General features: G+C 42.8%; 1 protein-coding gene across 4 annotated transcripts in view; it reads left to right on the top strand.

Annotated features, from left to right (window-relative positions):
- The window catches only part of BCR (BCR activator of RhoGEF and GTPase), a 102789-nt gene that overhangs the window by 54702 nt on the left and 35519 nt on the right, over positions 1 to 12568 (top strand). For all 4 annotated transcript variants that reach the window (XM_027469697.3, XM_072024596.1, XM_038187693.2 and 1 more), the window contains 6 exons: positions 3618 to 3722; positions 4235 to 4420; positions 8336 to 8443; positions 10211 to 10271; positions 11162 to 11214; positions 11575 to 11715. In XM_027469697.3, the coding sequence (XP_027325498.1) occupies positions 3618 to 3722; positions 4235 to 4420; positions 8336 to 8443; positions 10211 to 10271; positions 11162 to 11214; positions 11575 to 11715 (654 nt within the window). The remainder of the gene's footprint in view (positions 1 to 3617; positions 3723 to 4234; positions 4421 to 8335; positions 8444 to 10210; positions 10272 to 11161; positions 11215 to 11574; positions 11716 to 12568) is intronic.

The following is a 12568-nucleotide window of genomic DNA, read 5'->3' on the forward strand; positions in this document are numbered from 1 at the left end:
CTGACCACCTGGCGTTCCCTGCTGGGTGGTTGGAGTTTGCCAATGTGGGCTTCTCCCACATCCTGCTGGGAACATCCCAGCAGGTTAATAGGTGTATTTTCCCCTAACTAATGTGGTGCGGTGGACGTGGTAGCAGCTCCTCCCCTTGCCACAAACAGCTCAAAGATTTCATAGTGCTTCCTTCCTGCCAGGGTAAGGGAAGCGAGCGTCCAGCCTTGGCAGGTCTCCCTGACACCATGTGTGTCTGGGGAGCTTGGTTCCTAGGCCCAGGATGTTCCCTCTTTTAAATGCCTGGAGTGCAGAATGGAGCAGTCAGTGGGGCTTTGTGGTTGCGGGGTTGTTCTTTGTTCCCTTTTTTGTCAAATATGGCCAAAGCAGAAAATACCCTTGGCACTGGCTGTATCATGTTTTTGTGTGCTTTAAGGGGAGAGTGGAAGGACAGTATCACAGTATCTTTGCCTGCTAATTGCTCTGACTTGTTTTGGGTGTGCAGGTGAGCCTGTTCCCAATTCTGTAAGTGAGAAATGTTGTAATATCAAATAATGAATTTGTTTCTCATATTCCTGGTTTTGGCACCAGCTCCCAGTGAATTTCTCAGTCCTGGAGTGAATTTCATAACAAGCATGACTTAAAAAGCACCCTGAGGCTGAGGAAGAACAGGGACTGGTCTCCAGGAGTTCGTCTAGCAGCAAGAGCTGCTGCCTAGCACAGCCCCAGATGACATTGTCAGAAAAGGCCTTCCTCAGCAGGAAACCCATGTCAGGGCACTGGTTCTCAGGAGGAGATGCAGCGTGGCAGCACAATGGAGACAGCAGCAGCATGGTAGCATATTGATCCCTGACGCAGCAGGAGCAGCAGGAGATCATCTTTCCACATTCAGGAATCCATATGTAAATTGGAGGTATTGCTTTGGAAATCTTGCAGTGTGCTCTGTGATTGTTGAAAAAACTCCCCAGAGGGTTTCTTCAGCAACTGCTGCCCTATATCTTAAAGCAGCCGGGCCCTGCTCTGGCTGGCTGGCGCTGAGGCTACAGTTTTGCAAGCATTGCACTTGGAAAATTCTCCTATAAAAAGGATTAGGACAACACTGTGGACTTCTCAATGTGACCTTGTGGTAATGGCCAGGAAGGAAGGTCTGTAGTGTGTCCTGGGAGATGTTTGTCTCCCTGAAAGCAAATCTCTTTAAGAGAGGAAATTAACATTCAGACAGAAAATGCCGTCTCTGTCAGCTGACGATGCCCAGCAAGAACTGGCTTATAAATTAAAGCTTTTATTTGTGAAGAGGAAAGCTGTTCTCAGTACTATAATGAAAACTGTTGTGTCACAGTTGCGATGGGGAAGTTTGAATCATTTAAACGACTCGTCATCATGTGCTGCTCTTTACAGATGTTACAAACATACCCAGCTGGTTTTTAAACCCTCACCTCCTCCAAGAGAACCTGCTAGACATAATTATAGTGCTGTGTCAATATTGACCGCTTACCTCATCCGCAGCAGTGGGGACTTTGGAGCACTGTTCGTTTTTTTCAATGCTTCTTTGTGAAGCTGCGTTTTTCTTTTGTAAATGTTGTAAGAAATCTTTGGAAGCCAAGAGATTTGAGTGTTTCTTGCATCAGAGCTCCTGGGAGTTCCACAGAGACAGCTGAGTGCTTGCCCCATTAAATGGAAGAAATTGTTAGGCGTCTTGATGCTGTCTTTCTTGATTACCTGTGTGCACCATGCCCAGCCCAGGGGTGGACATCCAGGCACTATGGGTATAGAAATGAAAAGGAATGGTCATAATATTGTTGCAGATTCCTGACTGAGCTGTAACAAGTGCTCTGTAATGCACAGAATCTGTTGCAGTGTTCCTTTTACCATGTAGTTTGTCACTGGTGTTTTTCTTAAATCTTCTGAATGTGGCTGCTGAATTACAAATTCGTAGCTCCTTTGAGATGCCCTTTCAAGATTTTAAAAGGCGCTGTGGCTCTTACTGAACCTCTCTGAAAGGCAGGATGCAAAGACAAGTTCTTCTTTCCATGTAGCACCTGACATACATGTAAATCTTATTCATTTCCTTAGAACAGCTTCTGTCTGCCACTTTCGCTTAGGAGGTGTTGGTGTTATTTGGCACCTCACAAAATTTTTTTAAAGGAGCTGCTGCAAAGTCTTTTAGCCTAGAAAATAGCTTGTGAAATTTAACGAAAGCGTTTGAAAGTCAGGGTTGTTACTGATGAGATTGAATCCAAAAATATCTGGGAGCGTGAGGATATGTTTCGTTCTTAGTGTGGTGCGTGGGCTCAAAGTCACATTCAGTGTGATGGCTGCTGTAAGCTTACCTAGAGCCACGGTACCTTCTCTCCATAGTGAACCTCATCTATACATTTGCAGAGTTCAAAGCATAGGACCCTAAATTAAATGGAGCTTTTTAAAATCAGCTATAGAAGGGCTTTATGTTCAGCCAGTAGAGTGGAACAAGCTGTTATGTTTCCTAATCCCCCTGCTGCTAAAATCAATAGCCAAAGATTCCTCTGGATATTAACAGGAGTAGGACGGCGCCCCAAACAACCTACCCAAAACCCTTGAAAAGTATTTACTTTTGCAGATCTAACTACTGACTCTACTCTTGGAGATATTTAACGACATAATAATGGTGCACAAATTGTAAAAAGCCATTTATATGAATGGCAGAAATAACAAGAAATGGAAATAATGTTCTGTAGAAGTGTGGGGGGGGATGTGTTCTCGTTATTTATAACCTTCACTGTTTGGCCAATTTATTTTCAGAGTTTGTGGAAATACTCCGTTTCATTTTATATGGTTAAACATTTTTCAGGTAGCGGTTTGGAGAAGGATAGTTGAAATATGAAAGAGATTAACATCAACTGTTAAGAGAAGTAATAATCTTCCTTTGGTGTGTACATTTGCTCATGCACATATTTATTTCTTCTCTCTCCTTCTTCAATTGTTTTGGTTAAGAACAGCTTCGTGGAATCCTGATAAGAAAATCAGCATGTGCATTCCAAGCACTGCTGATTATTCCATCTTCTAACTAAAAATAGACATTATACATGCTGGCACTGAAAAATAACTTGGTGAGTAGTAGAGAGTGGGAGAAAGAACAGCCATCTTAACAGCAGTGTCAGCCTGTAACTGCTCTATATTCATGCGCATCTGTGTAGATACAGGGGAGGTGATCCTGTCTGCATAGAGAAACACATGGCTTTGGAATAGGATCATAGACAACTCTCAGGGGAGGAGGGAGTGAACTGCACAGAACCAAGGGACCCTAAAATTTGTTTAGAAAGATAAATTTTGAGTTTTGAAATTTTAAGTTTTAAATTATGTGAAGAATCCCAGGCAACTAACTGAGGCACCAAATTTGGATGACTAAAGCTAACACCCATAAACAATCTAAGTGGCATCAGTTTCTGGTAAATAAAAAATTTCCTTGATGTTTTTATTGATGTATATTTCTAGAAACTAGACAATTAGCACAGGTGTTTTCTTTTGGTTGTTTTTCATTAGTCTGTTAAGTAAATCAAACAACTGAGTATGCTGTGGTCAACTGAATTATACCTTCTCCCCATCCTCATTTTTTTTTCCTATTTTTTTCCCTTTTAACAACTTCTTTGTAGAGTGAGCCAGATCTGGAGAAAGGCCTGGAGATGAGAAAATGGGTCCTGTCAGGAATCCTGGCCAGTGAGGAAACCTACCTGAGCCACCTGGAGGCTCTGCTGCTGGTAAGCACTGGTGGCAGACACCATTTCAAACACTGGTACTTGCCTTTTCACTGCTGCTTCTGTCTAGAGTTTCCCAGAACTTCAGGTACCTTGGCTTATCGGTTGCTCAGTGCAAAAGGTTCCTGTTACCCTTCTTCTCCAGTAGAGAAAGAGAAGCTTAAGGAGAGGATTGAATATGGCACAACCAGGGAGTTATTAGTGTGCTAGTGTACAGGAGCCCCATCTTTCAGTATTCAGTGCTAACTATTAGACACAGTGTTCTACAGCTGAACAGAGATTGAGGAAACTGAGTGCAAAGGGATTTTAATCACCTTCAGACATCCTGGGGAAATCCATATACCAGGGGTGGCTGATCACCATGAGAGATTTTGTTAATGTCTAGCTTTCAGGAGTTGTATGAATGCAAATATCACTTATTAACAGGACAGCTCTTTGGAAGGATGTGTTGTAATGTGGTAAGGGTGGATGTGCTTGGTTTGCATGGTAATGATTTCCTTCATTCCTCATTTCAGCCTATGAAGCCTTTGAAAGCAGCTGCCACCACATCTCAGCCTGTGCTGACTAGTCAGCAGATTGAGACAATATTCTTCAAAGTGCCTGAGCTCTATGAGATCCACAAAGAATTCTATGATGGGCTCTTTCCCCGAGTGCAGCAGTGGAGTCACCAGCAACGCGTAGGAGACCTCTTCCAAAAGCTGGTGAGTTAGCTGCCATCGCCAAAGCTTCTCTTATCTCTTATTCATCTAACAGGTGCTGCTCTAATTCCTTCTACTGACTTTGCATAGACTACAGGGATGAAAGCCCATAGCTGGAGTAGATGATAGGCTTATAGCTTTGCCTCACTGCAGTGAAAGGCCTACAGCTAAAGTGGCTCTTTCATTGCTGTTAATTAAAGGCTCCAACAAGCTGTGCTACTAATGTGAATACAGTTTTAGAGAAATGTTGAATCTCCAGGGTGTCTGCAGTGTCATCAAGCCATTTAGAGGAAGATGGGACAATGGCAGTGTTTAAAAATCCCTACTTTTTAACACTGAAAGATAAGTGTTTCTCCTTGTTGCTGAGCTCCCTCGCACATACTTCATTCTCTCTGTGGTGCTTTCCTCTATCTTGTACTGAATTTCTCTGTTTTTATGGTTGTCACCTTCAGCTTTGCATTTCTACCACCCCACTTTTTGAGATTCCCCTTGCTGCTCTGCTGATCCATTCAACCTGCTACTAAGACTCCTTCAAACAACTACAACAAAATTCTCTGAGTGCAGAACAGGACAAAGTCATATCAACTATATTCCTGTGGCTGAATGAAAAATGCTGAGTTTCTGAGTCAGATGAAAAATTGTTTATGTTCTAGGAAATTCCTTTGGCCCCTTCAGCCTTTCCCCTAGCATGTGCAGAGAGCAAAGGATTAAAGGGGCTGTTTTTTGCCTTTTAGAAAAGAAAGGAATCTCTGCATTCCTGAGGTGCTTCTGATTCTCAGGGTAGGAGTTACATTCCAGTGAGGGGTTTATTGGATGGGGAGTACACTTTACCAAGGTCACTCAATTGTTAGCAGCTGTCTAGCCCAGTACCAATGCCATTGCCTATGGAGCAGGGGGCGGAAGGCCAGGAAGATGATGTTTTCTATGCACACCAGCATCTTGATGAAAATACAGGAGCCTACTTTTCACTGGCAGCATGTTTTAGCCAGCAGGGATTGAGTTGGTGCCTTGGTGAGTAGCTCTGCATATGCAATTTGAAATTTGAGCAACTGGTTTAAGAAGACAAAGCCACCTGCTGCTGGTTGCTGAAGCAAAGGTATAGAAGGTTGATGAAAGTGCATTGAAAGTGTAGTGCAATAATGAACATAGTGTTAATCGAAGAAGAGCTGAATATATTCTTTACCACTGCTGGCTGTCAAGCAAGCTTTGACTCACTGTGCAGCTTTTTAGGCCTTTGTTTAAGACCGCTTCTTGCTGATGGTGATCACAGGCCCTTCTATAGCACTGTATTTTTGTGTTCCCTTGATTCTTGTGCATATGTAACCCGATGATTTTGTTGGGTTAGTATTGGAAGCAAAGAAACAAATCGCCCTAGTGCAGAAAGCTTTCAGAAATTTCAGTTTCTGATGGTTTGGTACAGTATCAGTGGGAATCATGAACTCCTAGCTGGATGAGATAAACTTAGTCATTTTTGGCAGGCAGTGAGAAGCAGCTAGATGAGAGAAATGGCAAGAATATCAGGCGTAAGAAGACATCTATACAGGTTGTACATCAAATCTTTGGGAGTAGACTGTCTAGTTGTGGTCATGTCATGCAATCTAATGATAAGCACTAGAATCCTTGCTGTTACTCTGTGTTCTCTGGGGGCATTAATATCTTGCAAAGCAAAGCACCGTAGACTAAAGTTATAGATGGTGCATGCAAGGAATACTAGAATTTCATGTGGTCTGGTACAAAGTACAATAGATTTGCAATGTTAGTGACCGTTGTTCCACCTCTTTCACAGAATGGTTGAGGTTGGAAGGGACCTCTGGAGCTCATCTGTTCCCACTTCCCTGCTCAAGCAGGGCTGCCTAGAGCAGGTTGCCCAGGACCATGTTCAGGTGGTCTTAGAAGATCTGCAAGGAGGGAGGCTGTACGACCTCTCTGGGCAACCTGTGCCAGTGTTCTGTCACCTGCACAGTAAAGAAGTGCTTCCTCATGTTCATACAGAACCTTTTGTGTTTCAGTTTGTGCCGATTGCCTCTGGTCCTGGCACTGGGCAAGTTTCTCTGTTGAAACTAAGGAAAAGAGAGGGAGGAAAAAAAATAAAAACAACAAAAGCCATCAGGCATGTGGGAGTGAAATATGCTTCTTGTGTTTGAGGAATATTTTGTACAATTTTATAACTAAAAGGAAACACTTCAGAACTTTTTTTTTAGAAATAAAAAAATATTTAGCAAATATTATCACTAATAGTTTTCAGGAATGGATTTTTTTTAACCAAAAGCCAGTTATTTTTACCAAAGCTTGTTTAGTTTTCGTTGCCTTCTTCTTAATCAAAAAAGGGAAAACTTAAGCCAGCATTAATGTCTAGTGTGAGCATCATTGCTTTGATTGGATGATCAGACTTTAATTGAATAGATATTTTAATGACAGCAAGTGTAGAGAAGGAAAATGAAATCTTAGGAAGATTGTTAAGGAGTAGTAGGAAATGGAAGAGCCACACAGTAATGGAGAAACTCTAAAGTTCTGCCACATTAGCTGGCGTCATCCAAATCTAAACATCATAAGTCCTGCATGTGAGTGATAATTCTGACAGCATCTTCAGAGAATTGTGCCCCAGTGGCAGCTACAGATTTAATTATCTCCACACTTCCAGGGGCCAGATCACCCCTGGCATAAGTGAGCACAGTTTCCTCCAGCCTCAGCCATAACAATGTTATTTTGTGTGAGGGTTGAGGCTGGTTCCTAATCTTTTAGTAAAATGCGCCATAGAAAATAGCTCACTTCTGTAGCCTCCATTAGCTAAAGAAATCTGTGCAGGGAATGTTCTTCGGGGAGTGCCTTTTTCTCTTCCATCATTTCTTGCACAAAGCTCCATAGAGAATGAGAAACACAATGGTTATGACAGAGGAGGAGAGGAAAAGAGCACCTACTGCTCTGTCTGGTGCCTCTATGGGGCAGAGGTGGCAGGGAAGGTGCAGAAATCATAAGTGTAAGCTTTTTTTGGAAAAATAAAAACACAACTTTATTAAAAAGAAGTCTTTTTCAGCACTCCACCTGTTGGCTCAGAACTGACCACACTTCTGCAAGCACATTCAAGCTGCTGAGGTGTTCACAGCACAGCCTGTGGAGCTCTGCAGCGTAAAAGCTGTTCTGCAATCCAGACAAGCTTGGAAGCTACCCAGGGGTTTCCTGAGCTGGATCTTATGTTCTCTGGCATGAATATCACTGCAATTAATAAAAAAGTCAGCAAACAGAATTAGTGCTAGGGCTCAGTGATGACAGTGGTTTGTTTATTACTAGACACTGAGGCCTGCTGTGTCTTCATCCAGACCAATGGTGTATTCCTTCTGCTTGAACTGTCATTCTCTGTCACCTAAGTGCTGCAGTCACTGCCTTTCAAACAGATCATGCTCTGGCTCTCTTCTGTATTTTCAGCACTCTGCTGCCCTTTACAACAATGTTTACTGATGCAGATATAGGTTAATATCTGGGTTTGTTTTAGTGTGACCAGCATGCGTGCAAAAGCCAACAAGTAGCTTACTGTGGTCACATTTGTGCTGTTGGGCTGAATCATTCCTGTCTGATTCATATTCTGTGGCAAACAGCCAGCAGTTCCAGTTGCATCAATGAGCAAAAATATTAATAGATACTAATCTGGCAGTTCAGAAGGGAAAAATAGATGGCAGTAATAAGGGTGTGTCATCCTCACAGCCCAGTAAGTGAACTTGTTCAGGGTGGATGGAGATGGATGCATGGGACTGCCTTGGTTAAGCAAAGCTTACAGGTCAGAGCTGTCTTTCTGGGCCTGCTCAGCATTCCCTGCAATTCTTTGTTGTGAAGGAACATGACATGATCATTAGATGCCAAGGCTGGCCATCCCAAACTGTCTTCTTCCCTAGCATTTATTTTATTTTGTTTTGCTTCCTGCAGGCTAGCCAGCTGGGAGTGTACCGGGCCTTTGTGGATAACTATGAAGTTGCTATGGAGACAGCAGAGAAATGCTGCCAAGCCAATGCTCAGTTTGCTGAAATCTCTGAGGTAATATCATGGTATTCAGACACACGAAACATCTGAATCTGACTAGTACCCTGCAATGTCACTCCTGTCTATTCTCCAAGTATCTTTGCCACCTTGACTTCTGAAGGAGTTATGAACTCCCTTAGCTTCAGCTTGTGTTCTTGCAACAATTTGTACTTTGGTCTAATAGAGGTTATCTTATGGACAGCCTTTATGTGCTGTTTCTGCCCAAGGAATCTTGTCATAACAATTGGCATTACTTTGAAATTCCCAGCTCTGTGCCACCTGCATGCATTTCTAGCAGTGAAAGCTGTTTTTGAGCTTCCCAAATATTTCTCTTGTTAATGATGATGCTGACTGTGATGTAAAAAGCCATCCTTAATGGCTTGTGTTATGGCTATCTGTGGAATTGCAGACTTCACTGCCTTGGAGAAGATGAGAGTAGCACAGGAAAACTCAATTTAAAATGGCAAGTGTGTCAAGCATAATCTAGATTACTTCCCGGCTGCTCTGATTTCCTGTCTTTAAGAGGAGTACTTTGTGTTGAAGCATTTTGAAGGCTTTTTCAGGCTTCCCAGGCCACCAGCTTTGCTGGCAGTGCATGGTCTCATTGACTGTTTGCACTGCAGTAATTATATCTTGAAGAACTCAGTTGCCAAGAGAATGTGAACTTCATATCTGTGTCCTTAAAAACAAGCAAATAAATAATCAGAGCTGAATAATACTGGGAGTGCTTATTGCCCTGAAAAAGCTAATGAGTACATTGAATGTTGCATGTCCCTTTAGATTTTTATAATAAACAGATAAAATGAAACAGTCCCTCTGTGAAACAAAGGAAGCAAGGCTTGCCTGTTGGGATCTGTTGTACTACTCATCAGAGTGCAAGTGCCTTCTATTCTCTTTACTGAGGGTTTCCACCAGGTTCTGGTCCTTTGCCCTATCACTTCTGTGCTCCAGTGGTGTCAGCTCATTAGTAGAGTAGCTTCCCCTGTGCTTACTTTCCTTTCAGTACTAAAATGCATTCCGTGGAGTTTCCCATTTATTAATAGCACTATGTATGGATAGTGTTACGGTAACACCTAGAGGATAGAGTAGAGATTAGGGCAGCAGGGTGCTGGGCTCTGTGCAGATGTGATCCCTCAGTTCTTCTGTTTTCTGAAGGCTAATGCTGAAATTATGCCAGTACCTGCTGCATTTAGAATGATGGTAATGATACTTTTGCATTTGTGTTAGCGTCCTGCTGAGGATTTCAGAGCACTCAGCACATGAATACGTGCAGCTTCATAGTCCATGTGCAAAAAGAAGTGTCGCAGATATCGTTCCTTTATGGCCATGAAAGACAATGACTTGGCCAAGGTCGCACAGCTCAGAGCACATATAAGGAAGTATAACCAGGGGATGCTAAATCCCAGTCCTGTACTTTATTGGTGGCATATGCATGCTGTGACAACGGCTGCATCCTTATGGACATGCCTTTCTCTTACAGGTGATTAAAAATTCCACCATCCCTCTGTTGCTGTAGGTGGTTCCCTGCTTTGTTGCATCTCTATTGACATACACTCCTAAGAAACCTGATTAATATTTGAGATGCGTGGGTGCCTGTGACATGGCAAGGGTGAAGTTATCAAGAAGGAAAGTACATTTTTCCTTCACTGACTTGAAATGTGAGAGGGCTGTCCTCCATTCACGCTTAGGCCCTTCTTTGGAGGAGCAGATAGACTCTTACATTCCCATGTGATATTTCAAGGTGATTGACTGCCTGCTACGTGGGTTTTCTTTTTCTTTTAGAATCTAAAGGCTAGAAGCACAAAGGAATCTAAAGATCAGACGACGAAAAATTCCTTGGAAAGTGAGTGATCCATGCAGAGGAGACTGGTTTGTCAGGACTGTGTGGGGGCTGTTGCCAAACCTCCACTCTTACTTCTTCTTTTTAAATGCTGGAAGATTATGGAATCTCTGCTGGCTTTACCTAGGAAATCGGTTGCCTTTTGCTAAGTAGTAGAGCTTGTGCATAGTAAACTGCATGCATGCATGGGCAAACCTCTGCCCAGCGTAAAACCTGATGAGTCCCTTTGGGCAAAACCAGGCTAACCAAAGGACTGCTGTGTTCTTAAGAAAATGACTCCTACACAGTGATAGCACAAACGTCAGTCTACAAGTAATTGTTATGTTTTTTGCCATCTCAAGAGAGCCTGGTCAAGGTCAGCTTTCATTGTGCTTGTCTTTATACATGCGCAAAGTAGATAAGCCACTTTATATGAAGCTTCCATACTGACTAATGTAAAAGCCAATCCCCTTCCTTTTCTTGGCCTATTATCAGGGTTTGGAAGCACTCAACAGTGTCGTGCTGAACTCCAAAAGGAGGGAGGCACTGCCAACCTTTCAGGGACCTCCTTGGCGAGGCCCGATTCTGACCTGTGGGACCAGGCAGGTTGCCAGGGAATTGTTCGAAGTGTGCCATGCTGTGTGCAGTTGTTCGGTACTGCCTTGTGTGCTCATCCACTGTCTGACAGGGTGTGCTCACAAGTGGGCATTTGTTTCCCGTGGAGCATGTTTATTTCCTCTGTGTTCATGTGTGTTTAATTGGCTGTGTAGCACATTAACCTTAGAGAAGGGTTTCTAGTAGCTCGTTGGTTAATAAACCTGTGCCTGTACATTCAGTGGCATTGGACAAGTTGCTCTGTAGGGGCTGTGTTTAGGTACCTCTTTTTTATGTTTACATTGCTTTTTTTTTCACAGCTCTGCTATACAAACCTGTGGATCGAGTGACTCGCAGCACACTTGTACTGCATGTAAGTATCTAAAGGGTAGTTTTCAAACTTTTCGTCCCTTTTTTTTTTTTTTTTTTTTTTTGTCCCTTTAAATTTTCCATAGAGCTGCAGGACTGCAAAAATTAAGCTCTTATGCTGCACAAGAGCCTCTTCACTTTACACTGAGGGGGAAGAGCCCAGGGATGGTACCCATCCATTGGTGTTACAAAGTGCAGAGCATCACTTCTCTTCTTCTCTTCTTCCTCTATACATACAGCCTTATTCTACTGTGTAAGAAGTCATGGAGCATCTTGTCCCATGGCTCTAGTTAGAGACCTTCAGACCCTTCTGCTTTCCAGTGGTGCTCATGGTTCTATTCTTTGCTTGTGTTCCTGGTGGCAGGATTTGCTCAAGCACACTCCAGTGAGCCACCCTGATCATCCACTCCTGCAGGATGCCCTGCGGATCTCGCAGAACTTCCTTTCCAGCATCAATGAAGAGATCACTCCTCGTCGGCAGTCCATGACTGTAAAGAAGGGGGAGGTGAGTCTTCCTGCTTCCATTATTTTCTCGGTTCCTAAATACTGGTTGCGCCTTTGTGAGGCAGACTGGGAACTTGAGCTATTCGTTTGTTTGTTGCTAAGAAACAGTTTATTCAGTGTCCTTGTTCTCTAAAGGATATAGTGCAGCTCCTCTCTGTTTTCTGCTTGGAAAACAGTTCGGAAACCCAGAGGAAAAGTATGATTAGAGTTTTGTCCTTAGTGGTGTTATAATAATTTGTCATACATCATTTCTACGATGTGTAGTTATGTACTAAGTGGATTTGTATTTTACCTGCAAACTCAAACCAAACAGGAAGCCTAGATGGGGAAAAAAGGTAAGGAAAACATCAGAAATCATAGCAGGAAAAGCTGTTTTCCAGAATATTAATTTGCACTATAAAACTCATTTTTGCATTCTTATTTCTAAAGAATAATGTAAATGGGACTAGGAAGCAAAACAAATGGAATGAGTTGGGAAAACTAAGGGGGATATTTAACTCCTAAGGGTGCGATGCAGCCCTTCTCAGCTCTTCTAGGAGTTGAAATGTGTCCAATAAGTTTGAAGTTGTGAAGTTCCCTTACCTGCATGTGGTGCTGAGCAAGGAGGCCATAGACCTACACAATAGTAAACTCCTACGTGCCTCATTGGGCTTGATTCATCTGCCTCGTAATTTCATTAGAAGGCAGTTCAGTCCTTCCCGATGAGGACACACCAAGACTGACATTATTAAGAGACAGAAGGATGTAGGAGATTGGACAAAAGAGAGGTGCAGCTCAGAGAGTAAATTCATAAGAGGCATTGTGGCAGTGTGCCAAAGACACTGGCTGATCAAAAGTGACCCAAATTAGCCAGT

Source organism: Anas platyrhynchos, chromosome 16 (genome assembly GCF_047663525.1).
Source record: "Anas platyrhynchos isolate ZD024472 breed Pekin duck chromosome 16, IASCAAS_PekinDuck_T2T, whole genome shotgun sequence".
Lineage (NCBI taxonomy): Eukaryota > Metazoa > Chordata > Aves > Anseriformes > Anatidae > Anas > Anas platyrhynchos.